Below are 13,688 nucleotides of genomic sequence, written 5' to 3'. Positions count from 1 at the left end.
TCGTTATCATATGATGCTGATTTGAAGAGCGCTTCCCTACTTAACCAAGCGGTACAGAAGTTACCACCAAACATGAAAGAGTCATGGTCACTCTTTACGGTTAAGAAGCACTGGGTTAAGCCGACCCTCCTTGACTTTAACGATTGGCTTAAAGAAAAGGCTGAGGCCCATGATCTTATGAAACAAAGCGCAACCAAGGCCAAACCTGAAGAGAACATCATTTCAGTAACCAAGACCAAAACAGCCTCAAAAGTGTTTGCATCAAATTCGCGACAAACGGAAACAAAGAAGCAAATGCCATCTGCTTCCACAAATACTTACTTTCGATGCATTGTATGCAAAGGTAACCACCGGCTATGGGAGTGTCGAGTTTTCAAGGAAAAGACTCCAACCCAGAGAGCTAAGTTGGTGGCGGATAACAAACTTTGCTTTTCGTGCTTACGGGACAAGCACACATTCCGCCAGTGCCCTCAACCAAGAAAGTGCCGAGCAGAAGGTTGCAATAGTTCGCATAACACACTATTGCATGGAGCAGATAGGGTTTTCCCAACAAAACAGTCGACAAATTCCAATACCATTCAACCTTCTGGCATCACAGGTCAAAGTAAAGCAACTTCTAGTCAACTCCAGCCTAATAAGACCACAACAATGTCATCTGTTACTGATGTTAAGGGGCTCCTTCAGGAGACTGAATTGCAGTTGGTCAATTCGTCCGGTATAGATACCAAGGCTTTAGTTTTGTGTGATACCGCCTGCAGTAACTCTTGGGTGGCCGGTAGTCTCGCAGATAGACTCGGTTTGCACGGTAAAGCATTAAAGCTAACTGTCAAGGGTATTAATACCGAAGAAGTAGTTGATACTAGGGTTGTTGAAGTTACTGTGAAACCAAGAGAACAACAAGATTTCGAACCATTCACCGTCAACCCTTTCGTTAAAGAGAGTCTGAACGTCGGCTCAGATATAATTAATGTACAGGCCCTGCAAGAGACTTACCCACACTTAGCAGTCCTTGATCCCGTAACATATTCCTATAAAGACATTGAGATGATACTCGGACAAGATGTCTATCATGCCATCCGCCCGTTAGAATACTTCTCTGCCGATGAGAAGCGTTCACCCGTTGCCGTACGCTTGCCCATAGGTTGGGTCTTAAGCGGTCCGTTACCATCAAGTTCGTGTTTAACCTCAACGTGCCTTAAAGTGAATATCGAACAAGACAATGAGTTAGCAAGTCAAGTAAAGTCATGGTACGACATTGAATCATTCGGGGCAAACAAGCAGGTCGACTCAAGATCTGCAGCAGACGCAAGGGCTCACGAAATCCTTGAGAGTACCACCATACACAATGGCCTGAGATAAGATGTCGGAAAGCTGTGGGCAGCATATAACACCAAGCTCCCAAATAATTACTTCTTATCCCTTGTGCAACTAAAATCTCTCGAAAAACGATTGGCTAAGGATGAAGACCTTAGAGAGAAGTATACTAGTACCATCAAGAAAGACCTAAACAAGGGGTATGTAATTGAGGTTCCGGACGCTCACAAGGTTGAGAACCGGTCCGATAAAGAGTGGTACCTACCCCACCATCCGGTTTTATACCCGAACAAACCGGGTAAGGTGCGACGGGTGCTCAATGGAGCAGCAAAATTTCATGGCGCCTCACTGAATACATCTTTGCTCACTGGCCCTGATCTGCTCCAAAACCTTATTTACGTACTTCTTCGCTTCCGACAACATCCATATGCCGTCTCTGCCGACATCGAGGGAATGTTTCTACAGGTTGGTGTATTACCATCAGATCAACCATCACTTCGCTTTCTGTGGCGGGAGGACCCCACAACTAACGTTGTAGTGTATCAATATACGCGCCATATATTCGGGGCTAAAGACTCGCCCACATGCGCCAACTATGCATTACAACGCACTGCGAGAGACAATGCCATGTTTTACCCCGAAGCTGCAAAAGCCGTCCTTGAAAACTTCTACATGGACGATTACCTTGACTCAGTGGAGTCTCCTGAGAAAGCCATCAAAAGATCGAAGGAATTGGTACATCTTCTCCATCTCGGTGGGTTCAAGCTTACAAAGTTTGTAAGCAATGTGCAAAATCTGGCTGATCAAATTGATGGTTCGCCTCAATCTACTGAGCCCAAGGTTATTGTTTCATGTCAGGAGGATTCATCGGATGTGCTAGGGTTAAAGTGGGATCACACTAATGACACTTTAGTTGTGAGTCGGGGTACGAGTTGCGCTATCACCAAGTCCTTCACGCAACGCTTGGTCCTAAGTCTTGTCTCGAAAGTCTTTGACCCCATTGGTCTCGTCGCACCGTTTACCGTCGGTGCGCGACTGCTCTTAAAAGACATCTGGCGTGTCACAGGACAACAATGGGACGACGAGCTCCCACAAGACATGGTTCAAAGATTTTTGGCTTGGAGTGCGGACTTACCAAAGCTTGAAAACAATCAAAATTCCTCGAAGTTACTTTAGTGGACCCTTTGAAAAAACAGAGTTGCATATGTTCGGTGACAGTTCCCAGGATATTTTTAGTGCCATCGCATTTCTTCGAGCCCGAGTAACAACCCCTACAGGCAAGATAAAAACAGAGCTTGCGTTTGTTTTGGGGAAAGCGCGCGTGGCGCCAATGAAAGTAATGACTGTCCCTAAACTGGAACTGCAAGCAGCTCTATTTGCCGCTCGGCTTAAGAACGAAATTATTCAGGCACTTACTGTAACTGTTAACCAAGTATTCATGTGGACAGACAGCACGACCGTTCTTCAGCGGATAAACTCTAATGAAAAGCAACCAATCTTTACCAATCTTTGTTGCAAACCGCGTTTGTGAAATTTTGGAGCATACCAGCGTTGACCAATGGAATCACGTCGCAACTAAGGATAATCCAGCTGACGCTGGCACGCGTGGAATGTCCGCTGAGGTTTTGCAACTAAGCAGTTGGGTCAATGGTCCACATTTCTTATCTGACTCAAGTTTCCCTTTCGTACCGAACAAAGACGTCATTAATATCATCAAACTTGGCGTCAACCAAGCAGTCATCATAGAAGACACTGTCTCTCTCGCTACATCTGTTAAAAAACAGACAACTCCCGTTCCGTCGTTATTCCCATTTGATAAGTTTAGTTCTTATCAAAAGTACTTGCGCATTGCCGCATACGTTCTCCGGCTTTTGCCGAAACATGCCAGCTACCGTAACCCCGATGGTAGCATTACTGACCTTACTGAGCTTGACGAAGCCGAGCGTCATCTACAGTACTTGGTGCAAGGAAAGTCTTTTGAAGCCGAAAGAAAAGATCTTCTTGACAATAAATTCGTTAAACGGAGTAGCCGAATTGCTCAACATTCACCGTTTATTAGTCCAAATGGGCTAATCCGTTCCACGGGCCGCATCAAGCGGTTAACTGAAGTTGGGTTTAATGTAAACTACCCAATCATCTTAGATGCACGTCATCCCTTTGTAAAACTGTTCCTTGCACACACGCACGTAAAGCATTATCATCAGGGCGTTGAATACCTAAGATCAATTGTGCAGGAACACTACACAGTACTGAAACTAAGAACATCCTTGCGTTCCATCAAAACACACTGCCTGAGATGCCGAGAATTCCAAGCTGTAACTATGCAACCAATCATGTCTGACCTACCTAAGGAGAGACTTGCTTACCAGTCTCCTCCCTTCACGAACACTGGCGTTGACTACTTTGGGCCATTCTATGTTACTGTCCGCCGTACTACTGAGAAAAGCTGGGGCTTCCTCTTCACCTGTCTCACTACTCGCGCTGTCCATCTCGAGATAGTTACATCCATGGACACCAGTTCTTGTGTTATGGGAGTTGAGCGGTTTGTGTCACGTAGGGGTACACCTGCCATGATTTGGTCGGACAATGGCACTAACTTTATTGGAGCAGACAAAGAACTCCGAGAAAGTATTGAAAAGTGGAACGTTGTCAACATTGCAGCTGAGCTCGCTCACAAAGGTATTAAGTGGAGATTCAATCCACCCAGCGCACCACATCAAGGTGGTATCTGGGAGAGGTTGGTACGCAGCTTCAAGCGCGTGTTGTATACTATTCTTGGCACGCGTCACCTCACTGATGAGGTACTGCATACTACCTTTTGTCTCGTGGAGAATGCTCTCAATTCCCGTCCTTTAACACCCGTAAGCGCTGATCCGTGCGATTTGAACGCCATAACGCCTAACCACTTTCTTTCAGGAGAACACTCTACCGGTATTCCGTCTGTTGTCGGCAATAATGAATTCGACCATCGTAAACGTTACGCCCTTGCGCAGTCGTACGCTAATGCGATCTGGTCCCGTTGGATCAAAGAGTACGTACCGACGCTGAACTGACGCTCTAAGTGGCAGACGCCTGCCGAGCAACACCTTAAGACCGGTGACTTGGTTTGGATAGTTGAAGAAACCAACCCTAGGGGTTACTACCCAACCGCTCGGATTGTGGAACTCCGTTACGGCTCCGATAGCGTCGCGCCCTCCGCCGTTTTACGTACGTCGACCGGTTCACTCGTCCGCCCGCTTGTAAAACTTGTACCAGTTTTCCCAACATCTTCTTCCGGGCCGGAGGATGCTAAGAAGTAAATAAGTAAGCGAGATATTATTAGCCAATCAGAATCGAGTATTCAAATGTGCATATAAATCGTTCCAAATAAGATTTAAATTCGTTCTAAAATACGTAGAAAGTTCCGAAAAAGTTCATTTAACCTAATTTTAGGTAAATATAACCATGATATGTATCGATTAAGCTGGTTTTCGGCTCAATATTTTTTGGTTTTCTAGACAATTGCCGATTGAATACGAACTGATTTTGACGTCAATGACATCAGACAAAAAACCAGTAAAAGAGCATCGAAAAAACCTTGCCGTCTAAGCTTTCACTTGTTGTTTTGTACGTCACAATGCTTATACGTTACTTGATATGACTTACTGTTACACGTTGCTTATAGCGTTTGAAATGAATTGAACTACGAAGGAGTGTTTTTCACCCTTTATATAAGTCATGGTTTAAAACATTTTGTAGTTTTGTCCACCAAGAAATGCAATTCCGGTTACTAATAATGTTAGAAATTTTTACCTCTCAACTCTAAATTTATTAAATTGAACTAGTGAAAATCATAATAAAGAATTTACTTTTTTATTTGACAAAAGATATTATGTTGCGTTTTAAGAAAACAATCTGAACCATTACAAGTTGCCTAAATTGCTATTTTTGACGGAATATGGATGTTTCATGGACAACAATGAAAACATGTTATCACTAATTTTTTTCCGATAAATAATGGTCATCATCTTTGTAGACATAAGTTAAGAAAAAATCATGATTGCCGCCAGTCATTTTCACAGATAAACTTAACCCATGTGCATATTTTAAGCAAGTAAGGTAAACCTAATTTTACTGCTTGTTATTATTATTATTTTAAGGCATATTTTCGGCCAAAATTATTTCGATTTTCTTAAGAGCCATTTCAGACTTAAATTTTTGTATGAGCAGTGATATAGCTAGTTGCAAAACTTCTAATTGTCTTCCTAATCTGAAATTAGCATTAACTAATTACCAATATATAACCAATTATAACGACTGGTAACTGTGGGCAACAGTGATGGCGTGGACAAATATAAAAAATAATGTAGACAAGGGTGACATAATTTGTCATTTGACTCCACGCTTGCCCGAAATTGCCCATTTTTAGAAGCTTAATTCTGAACCATGATCTTGAAAAATTGCGAAAAACTATTATATTTTTAAAAAATTGGAAATTTGCAGCTTAACAATATTTGCTAGCTTCATATAACATTGTTGCTTTTTCAAGTGATTAGTTTTTGTTGGTTGTTGTTGGATGTTGTTGTTGGTTTTTGTTGGTTATTGCCTCTTTTCAAACAAACAAAATTTAATTAAGCATGCTTTTTTAATTCTAGCAAAAGTATTTTTATTTACTACTAATGAACCGGTCAATTTTTTCGTTTGCAAAAGTAAATTGGAATTGGTTTTGAACTCTCTTTGTGTTGTTAAAAAACGCAATAGTGATTTTCAAGCAGACCTTTAATTGAATGTGCATTTTGACGTCAGGCTTGTTGTTCAAGATGATGTTTTTCTACCTTAGTCTTTTAATGTTTTTGATGACACTGGGAATTATTTTGACTGCTTCTCTTTCCTCCCACAACCACGAGTATTGTGTAAGAACTGACAAAAAATTCCGATTTATTCTGATTTGCCCCCCTCAGCTTATATCTTTACACCCCCAGGGCTTATATCTTTACACCCCAGGAGCACGTGCTATTTTTTACATAGTATTGTACTGAACTAGCTACGTACAGCACAATTTGTGCGCCTTAAGCGTTACTTTTGCTCAAAACGTCTGATTGTCGCAAAGTCGTGAAGAAAGGCGTGAAATTTCTGTTTTTAACGCGTTTTCATTCTCATTTTTTCTGCCTACACAGAAAAGAAGGTTAAGATGCTGTGTTAATTTATTGTTCGCCACGCTGTTGCAATTGCAAATATCCTATTTTGATAGTCAGAAAACAAGAGTAACTCAGCTTAAAATCAAGATAGCAGTATCAAAATAGTACACAGTATGCATACAAACTTCAGCTAGAGTGTAACAGGCTCGAGCGAAAGAATTGTTCGAGTTATTCGGAGAAATGAAACGAGATTTCTGGAAACATTTTGATTTTGCACACGCAATCACTAATCTCATGAGGTACAAAACATCAGAGGTACAAAACATCACTAATCTCATGGGGTACAAAACATCAGTTGAGCGGACACCTTCCGTTAGATGATCAAACAAGCTAAAATGCCTAGTTCGCTTGGACTCGTTGAAAAATTACAAAAACTGAATTGCATTTTCAAAACCTTATATTTCAACCAGATGATGCTTCTGTAAATAAAGCAAAGATTGTCAACAAATTCTTCAAACAAGAGGAGCGGGAGGTACTGGAATGGTGGGTATATAATCCCGATCTGAAACCAATTGAAATTTTATGGGCAATTGTGAAGCAAGAATTACGAAAGCCGAGAGAAATTTGCAAAAACTTGGAAGAAAAATAGCCAAAACCTTGCCTCAGATGTCCTTAAAAGTTTTTCTGAGAACTTCATAAACTGTCTACTATATAATAGAAAAACTAAAAGCCTATCTTCCCGTTATTAGAAAACTGATTTGAACTAAAAATAATGTATTTTTTGATGATTTTGCAGCTTTTCAAATTTTTTTTTGGTACTATAGTGTATATAACGACATATAATTTGTAACTGGGGGCTGTAAAAAAGTTGGGGAGGGAAAAACAGAATAGATCCAAAAACTAATCATGTTAGACCTGATGAAATGTACGAAAAGATACTTTTCTCGCACGATATAAATTCCAGAATAGCTTGGGCCAGGATCTTTGTTTGTTTTCAGGACAACAGTTACCTGTATCTGGCACTTGAGTACGTAAATGGAGGAGAAATGTTCTCACATTTGAGAAAAAGCGGCCGATTCAAGTGAGTATTTCAAATTATTCACAAAAAGTTGAAGGCTGAGAGAGAGGGAGAGTGCAACCAAATGAAAACTTCGAAGTCTTTCCCACTATAGCCCCCCCCCCCCCAACACCCCCACCCCCGGCCAGCTTTGGGTCAGATAACGAATAGCCCCTCCCTCAGCCCTCCCAATCATGGTAAATATACCGTAAAAGGGGGTATAATTTCATGGGGGGCTATAATGGGAAAAAAGACAAACTTTGCATAAGATAAGCTTGACAAGAAACTCTACTTGTTCAAAGTATTTTGTATTAAAGAGATGAAGCCTTGAGAAAAAAAAGAAAGAACAAGAGAATAATGGGTTATAAAAGTTTTGCCCAGTTTCGAGAGCTTAAGACCATTTGGTGCAATGTTTAGCACACTGGGCTTGCAAGTAAAAGATGCTGGTTCCTATCTACAACTGATCCGTTTTTACAATAGTTGCTTCCCGGAGGGAGAAGATGGGGGGATCAATCCTCAGTACCTCCTTCCACTTTTATTTTTTGAAATTACACCTTTATAGTTACACTCTTCCGCCTTAATTAAGCGGAGAAATAGGGGTGTATTTTTTTTTATTTTTACACTTTTTACACTTTTCCCCGTTATTTTTTTGGAAAATCCTCGGCCCCGGGTGGGGCTCAGAACCCTCGACTGAAGAATATTTGCTCCAGTTTTCTTTCTAATATTAAAGATACCAAAAATTTCAAAACAAATGTCAATAAGAACTTGATGATAAGAGATACTGGGAACGAAAATCATAACATTTTCGGGATCCCTTCCGACCATTCCCCCCCCCCCCCAGCTTATTGGGTGCATATTATTTGCACCCCCCCCCCAGACGCACATGCCGTTTTATCATAATGATTTACTACTTAATGACACGTGCTCCATAACTGGGGGTTGCATAACGTACTGGGGGGGGCACAAACGGAAAAGATCCGGTTTTGGTACTAGACACAGTTTCAATGTTTGCAGTGAGAGCAGATCTCGTTTCTACGGTTCTCAAGTCCTCCTGGCATTCGAGTACCTGCACTATCTGGATCTCATCTACCGAGATTTGAAGCCTGAGAACCTGTTGATTGACTACCGGGGGTATGTCAAAGTGACAGACTTCGGCTTCTGCAAGAAGGTCAAAGGGAGGACTTGGACTCTCTGTGGAACCCCAGAGTATCTGGCACCTGAAATCATTCTGAGTAAAGTGCGTTTTTTAAACTTAACCTGAGTCTTATCTGAAATTTAAACCCAGTCCCCCCGTTGCGCTGATGACCCTAGTTGTTTGCAAATTATTAGCTGCTGCAGAAAATGTTACAGGAGTCGAAGCCGCGACTTTTTATAAAGACTCATTAAGTCAAAAGGTTTGGGGGTTAAAAATTGGCTTAGTGCCTCAATAAATGTTAAATATACACCGTACGAATAAATTGCGTACGCCACAGAGGTATCGGTGTTGAAGTTACATAACAGCTGTTAAAGTGTTAAAGTTACATAACAGCTGTTAAAGTGTTGAAGTTACATAACAGAAGTTACATAACATATTAATGCAAGCTTATAAAATACAAGAAAGTAAAAACCACTCTTTCGCGACATTAAAAACGCCTAAAAACCATTTCAGCGCTGTCATCTTGACAAAAAAAAACAAAACAAATCCTTAAGAAATATTAAATACTTAGCCTCTCTTAGTCCCGTTGAAAATGAAGGTTTTCATCATGAGACGTACACAAAAAAAAGAGGTTAATTTTACTGTTTGGGTCTTTGCAGGGCTACAATAAAGCAGTGGATTGGTGGGCTTTCGGAGTGTTGTGTTACGAAATGACAGCCGGGTACCCCCCATTCTACGCAGACCAACACATTCTCATTTACGAAAAGATCGTGGCAGGAAAGGTGTGGTATATACATTCACTGATTTATCTCGAAAACTCATGATTAAAAATTATATGTTGTTAAAAACGATTATTAAATAACATAGCAAATTTCCTCTATTAAATATAAGAATAAAATGTAACTGGCAAAAAGACAATCTTTAATTAAGAAACATTAAATAAGTTATTTAAGGAACTTGACCTGACATTAGAAAAATCTGCGCTAAATTTTTTCAAACGAGTACGTGAAACTTACGTACATAAGCACTGATTTGATTAGAATAAACAACATTCAAATTTCGTATACAAAACACAATTTGAAATTAAGAAACAGGAATAATCCTATTCAAAATATAAAATACGAAATGACAAATAGAGCTTTCAAAATAGTAAAGACAAACGACAGAAAGCACAGAGATTCAATATTTCCTTTCGAAATGGAATATTTAACAAACTGCCGAACGAATTACCATTGATCATGGTAATATAAAGACCTAAAATCTAAAACTCAAGTTAATTTAAACAATGACTCCATTGGACAACCTACCGAGCCCCCCCCCCCCCCTCCCCTCCCCCCCCCCCCCCCCGCCCCCGAACAACGTTAGTCGGTTATGTTTGACATTTTTGCGCCCCTATAGTGATTTGCGTTTATAATGGCTAGTTCCGCCTCTTATGAGACTACGCTTAACCCCTTTAGTGCAAAAACCCATTAGTTTAATCATTGGGAATGTAGCATTATGATACTTTGATTTTAATGGAAAAACACATAACATAAGCTAAAATAGCTGTCGTGGTCGATAACACGGGTCAAAGAATTCAATAAGTTGAATTTTTAATTAAAAAAGGAACTGAAAATATACAAGAATTAGCTCGTATTTATAGTAGTTATCTATGCAAAAATATACAGAGAAAATTTAGATGAGCTAAAAATATTTTACTTGATTGGCATGTGAATAGATCTTAGTTCCGAATCCCAGAGGTGATTTTCTATTTTCATCATTATTTCATGAGAATCATACATGGCCAAGGTACAACCGAGTTCATTAGTGGAAGGTCAGTGGATGTTAGGATCGGGTTTCTGTGGGTGAGAGAATTTACTTCTGGCATCTGATTGATAGGCCAATAAGATATTGATAGCGCCAAAACAAAATTAGAATTGAGTTTAGTTTTGTGGCCATCACTTACCGACATAGCATCAAAGTTCGTCAGGTAAGTTCCTCTTTTGTTCTTTGAACTTTAAAAAAAACATCTAAGTTTTTTGATGTTTTTTTGAAACCATCACATCCTCCCTCCTTTTTTAAGCAAGTTTGTGGGTATAGGTTCTCCAAATCTGTCGGGTTGTTTTCTATTTCTTGTTGATGCTCGTGAAGGCTCTGATGGTTCAGGTTGTTTATGCTCTGCAAATGGTATGGCTGCAGAAGCTTTATCTTGATGTGAAGGTTACACATCCGTGTTCTGAAGTTGTGGTTCTGATTGAGATATGGTCTCTTCCACTGCTGGTTCAGTTTTCAAATTGTCCTCGTCTAGTCTGTCAATTTGATTGTCGCTCACTGGAATAGTCTGTGCTGAGTTTTCGGGCCGTATGAAAGATAGATGATGTGTTCAAGCCCTTCTTGATGATGAAGGTAGCAGGAACTGTCTTTTCGTTGGCTTGAAAAGAAAGGGTTCGCACAAGTCGAAATCTGCTATTGCTGGTAGTCTTACTCTGCGTCCCAACAGGAGCTCAACTGGAGTTTTGCTCCTCGTCTTTGAAGTGTTGGGATGTGTCATCAGTGATGTTTGCAGGAATGCTCCGAATGTCACATTAAGATTGGGACTCTAGGCTTGATGTGCCCGCTTCACTGTCTGAACTGCTCTTTCAGCTAGTCCATTAGCTCTTGGATGATAGACGGGTGATTCCATTCTCTTAATTCCCAGTGATTCACACCACTGTTTAAGGTCACCGCTTACAAATTCAGGATTATTATCAGATACTAAAGTCTTGGTATTCCGAATCTTGCAAAGATTTGACTAAGATATACTTTAACTGTTTCTGATGTTCTATTTCCCGCGGGGAAAGCTTCTATCCAGCCAGAACCCGCGTCAACAATTACTAAGAGTCCTTTGTCCTTAGCATAACCCAAGTCAATGTGGAGCCGTTCCCAAACGTCGGCTTCTTGCCACGTACAGACTGTTTTTACCAGGCTAGGCCTGTTCATTTGACAATTCTTACTTTTACTAACAAAATGTTGAACGTCAGGGGTAATGCCAGACCACCATGCTATCATTCTGACTGATGCCTCGGTTGCATCTTTCCCAGGATGTGTCTCATGCGCTTTTGCCAAAACCAAATGTCGTAGTTTGATTGGAATGAAAGGAACAACACCTCTGAAGATGATTCCGTTGTGTAGAGTCAGTGCATCTTTCTGTTATTCGAATCCTTTTTCCGCTTCTGAAATTGTTTCCTATTGCCGCTTTTGATTTGTTTCATTATGTCCTGGAAGAGTCGGTTTGTTCCAAGTTCAGTTTTGTTTTCTGCTTGGGTCACCAAATCACTCTGAGCGATGTAGATGTTATTGATTGCGAAGCACACTCGATCGTTGTCGGAATCGTCTTCGTCACAATTCATTCTGCTCAAAGAATCTGCATGGGGTATTTTCTCCCTGGTGTGTACTTCAACTCATAGTCAAAGCCCATTAGAGCTATTGCCCATCTTGTGATGCTAGCTGATGCTGTCTTCGGGATCTCCTCTTCTGGTGCAAAGAGATATTTCAGTGGTTTGTGGTCCGTCTGTAGGGTAAATCGTCTTCCAGGAAGGAATTGCTTCAATCTAGTGACCACAAAAACAATTGCCAGTGCTTCCCGCTCTATGTTCGAGTATTTTAGCTCCGCTGGAGTCAATTTTCTTGATACATATACAACTGGATGTCCTTCCTGCAAAAGAACACCGCCAGTAATCAGAATCAGAAATCATTCTTCCACAAAAATTTGGTAGCCCAACTAACGAATTGAGCTGTTTGTGGTTAGTTGATGCTTTTGCATTTTTTTAAGTTTTTCAACATGTTTGGGATCTGGTGCTATTCCCTCCTTTGAAATGGAGTATCCCAAAAAGCTAACGCTATCGACATGTTTCGTGTTAAATTTTTTTCTCATTTATAGTAAAATTTGTCTCACTTAGTCGACTCTTGACTGCAAGCATTCTTTTGTCGAAGTGTTCCTCGGTAGTTCCATACACCAACACATAGTCTTGAAAGATCACAACACCTTAAATTCCTTTGAGTGTTGATTCGATGCAATTCTGGAAGACTGAAGAAGAGTTTTTTAATCCCTGAGGTAGTCGGCACATCTTGAACAGTCCCTGAGATGTATTGATTGTGCATATATCTTTTTCGTCTTCATCGGGTTCAGTTTGATAGTAGGCATTTGAGAGGTCAATCTTGCCAAAAGCATGAGGCCCCATGTAGATTGTGGAAGATCGTTTCCATGTCTAGTATTGGGTAGTCCTCATTCATGAGCTTTCCATTGACATGCACTTTCAAGTCCACGCAAAGTCTCAGTTCTCCACTCTTCTTTCTCTTCCACACCACTGGAGATGCATTACCGACTCCTCCTCGTTGTACCGGTTCAAGGATGTCCTGTCTCACCATCTGTTCCAGCTTCTCTGTGATCTTCTCTTGAAGAGGTAGAGGTATTTTCCTGACTTTGCAGAACATTGGCTGTGATCTTGTTATCAGCTTCACATGAGGTTTGTAACCCTTCACAGCAAGTAGATGCTCGGTTGTGATGTTGTTCACACTGTGCTTGGGTAGAAGATTTCTACCAAGTAGTCCAAATTCTTTACCAGACTGCGCAACTCTTAGGTGTTTTTGTGTGAGCCCGCTTCCGTTCCGCTCAACGTCAGAAGTTAGTGATCCCAGAAGCGCTAATTGATGTCCATCATAAGCTTCGAGATGTCTTAACTTACCATCCAACTGAGGCTTACCAAGCTCAGTCCACATTTTTGATGATATCATTGTGTTATCTGCACTTGTGTCTACTTGCAATTTTACTTTGCAGCTATTCATTGAGATATATTCCAATGTCGCAGATATGCTAAAAATTTGTTATTTAGTATAAAACATCCCCATCTCCGATGATGAAGACGCTTGCTCTGAAGAAATATTTGCTTCTTCGCAAAAGTTATTCTGTTTGTTGCACTTACCTGAATTTGGTTGAGGTTTGCTTCTACAGATTTTTGAGAAGTATCCCACCTTTTCACAGGTGTCGCATTTTTTACTTAGCGCTGGACACGGTCTTCTAGACTGTGGTTTACCTCCACATCTAGTG

General features: G+C 40.7%; 1 protein-coding gene across 1 annotated transcript in view; it reads left to right on the top strand.

The window, feature by feature from the left end:
- The window catches only part of LOC142352095 (cAMP-dependent protein kinase catalytic subunit beta-like), an 85,686-nt gene that overhangs the window by 69,791 nt on the left and 2,207 nt on the right, over positions 1 to 13,688 (top strand). Inside the window, exons 5-7 of the mRNA XM_075404465.1 lie at positions 7,430 to 7,512; positions 8,503 to 8,725; positions 9,283 to 9,405. Of these exons, the coding sequence (XP_075260580.1) occupies positions 7,430 to 7,512; positions 8,503 to 8,725; positions 9,283 to 9,405 (429 nt within the window). The remainder of the gene's footprint in view (positions 1 to 7,429; positions 7,513 to 8,502; positions 8,726 to 9,282; positions 9,406 to 13,688) is intronic.

This window comes from Convolutriloba macropyga, chromosome 13, assembly GCF_964194025.1.
Source record: "Convolutriloba macropyga chromosome 13, txConMacr16.3, whole genome shotgun sequence".
Taxonomy (NCBI): domain Eukaryota; kingdom Metazoa; phylum Xenacoelomorpha; order Acoela; family Convolutidae; genus Convolutriloba; species Convolutriloba macropyga.
The sequence above is the reverse complement of the archived record's forward strand: the minus strand, read 5'-3'. Positions and strand labels throughout refer to the sequence as shown.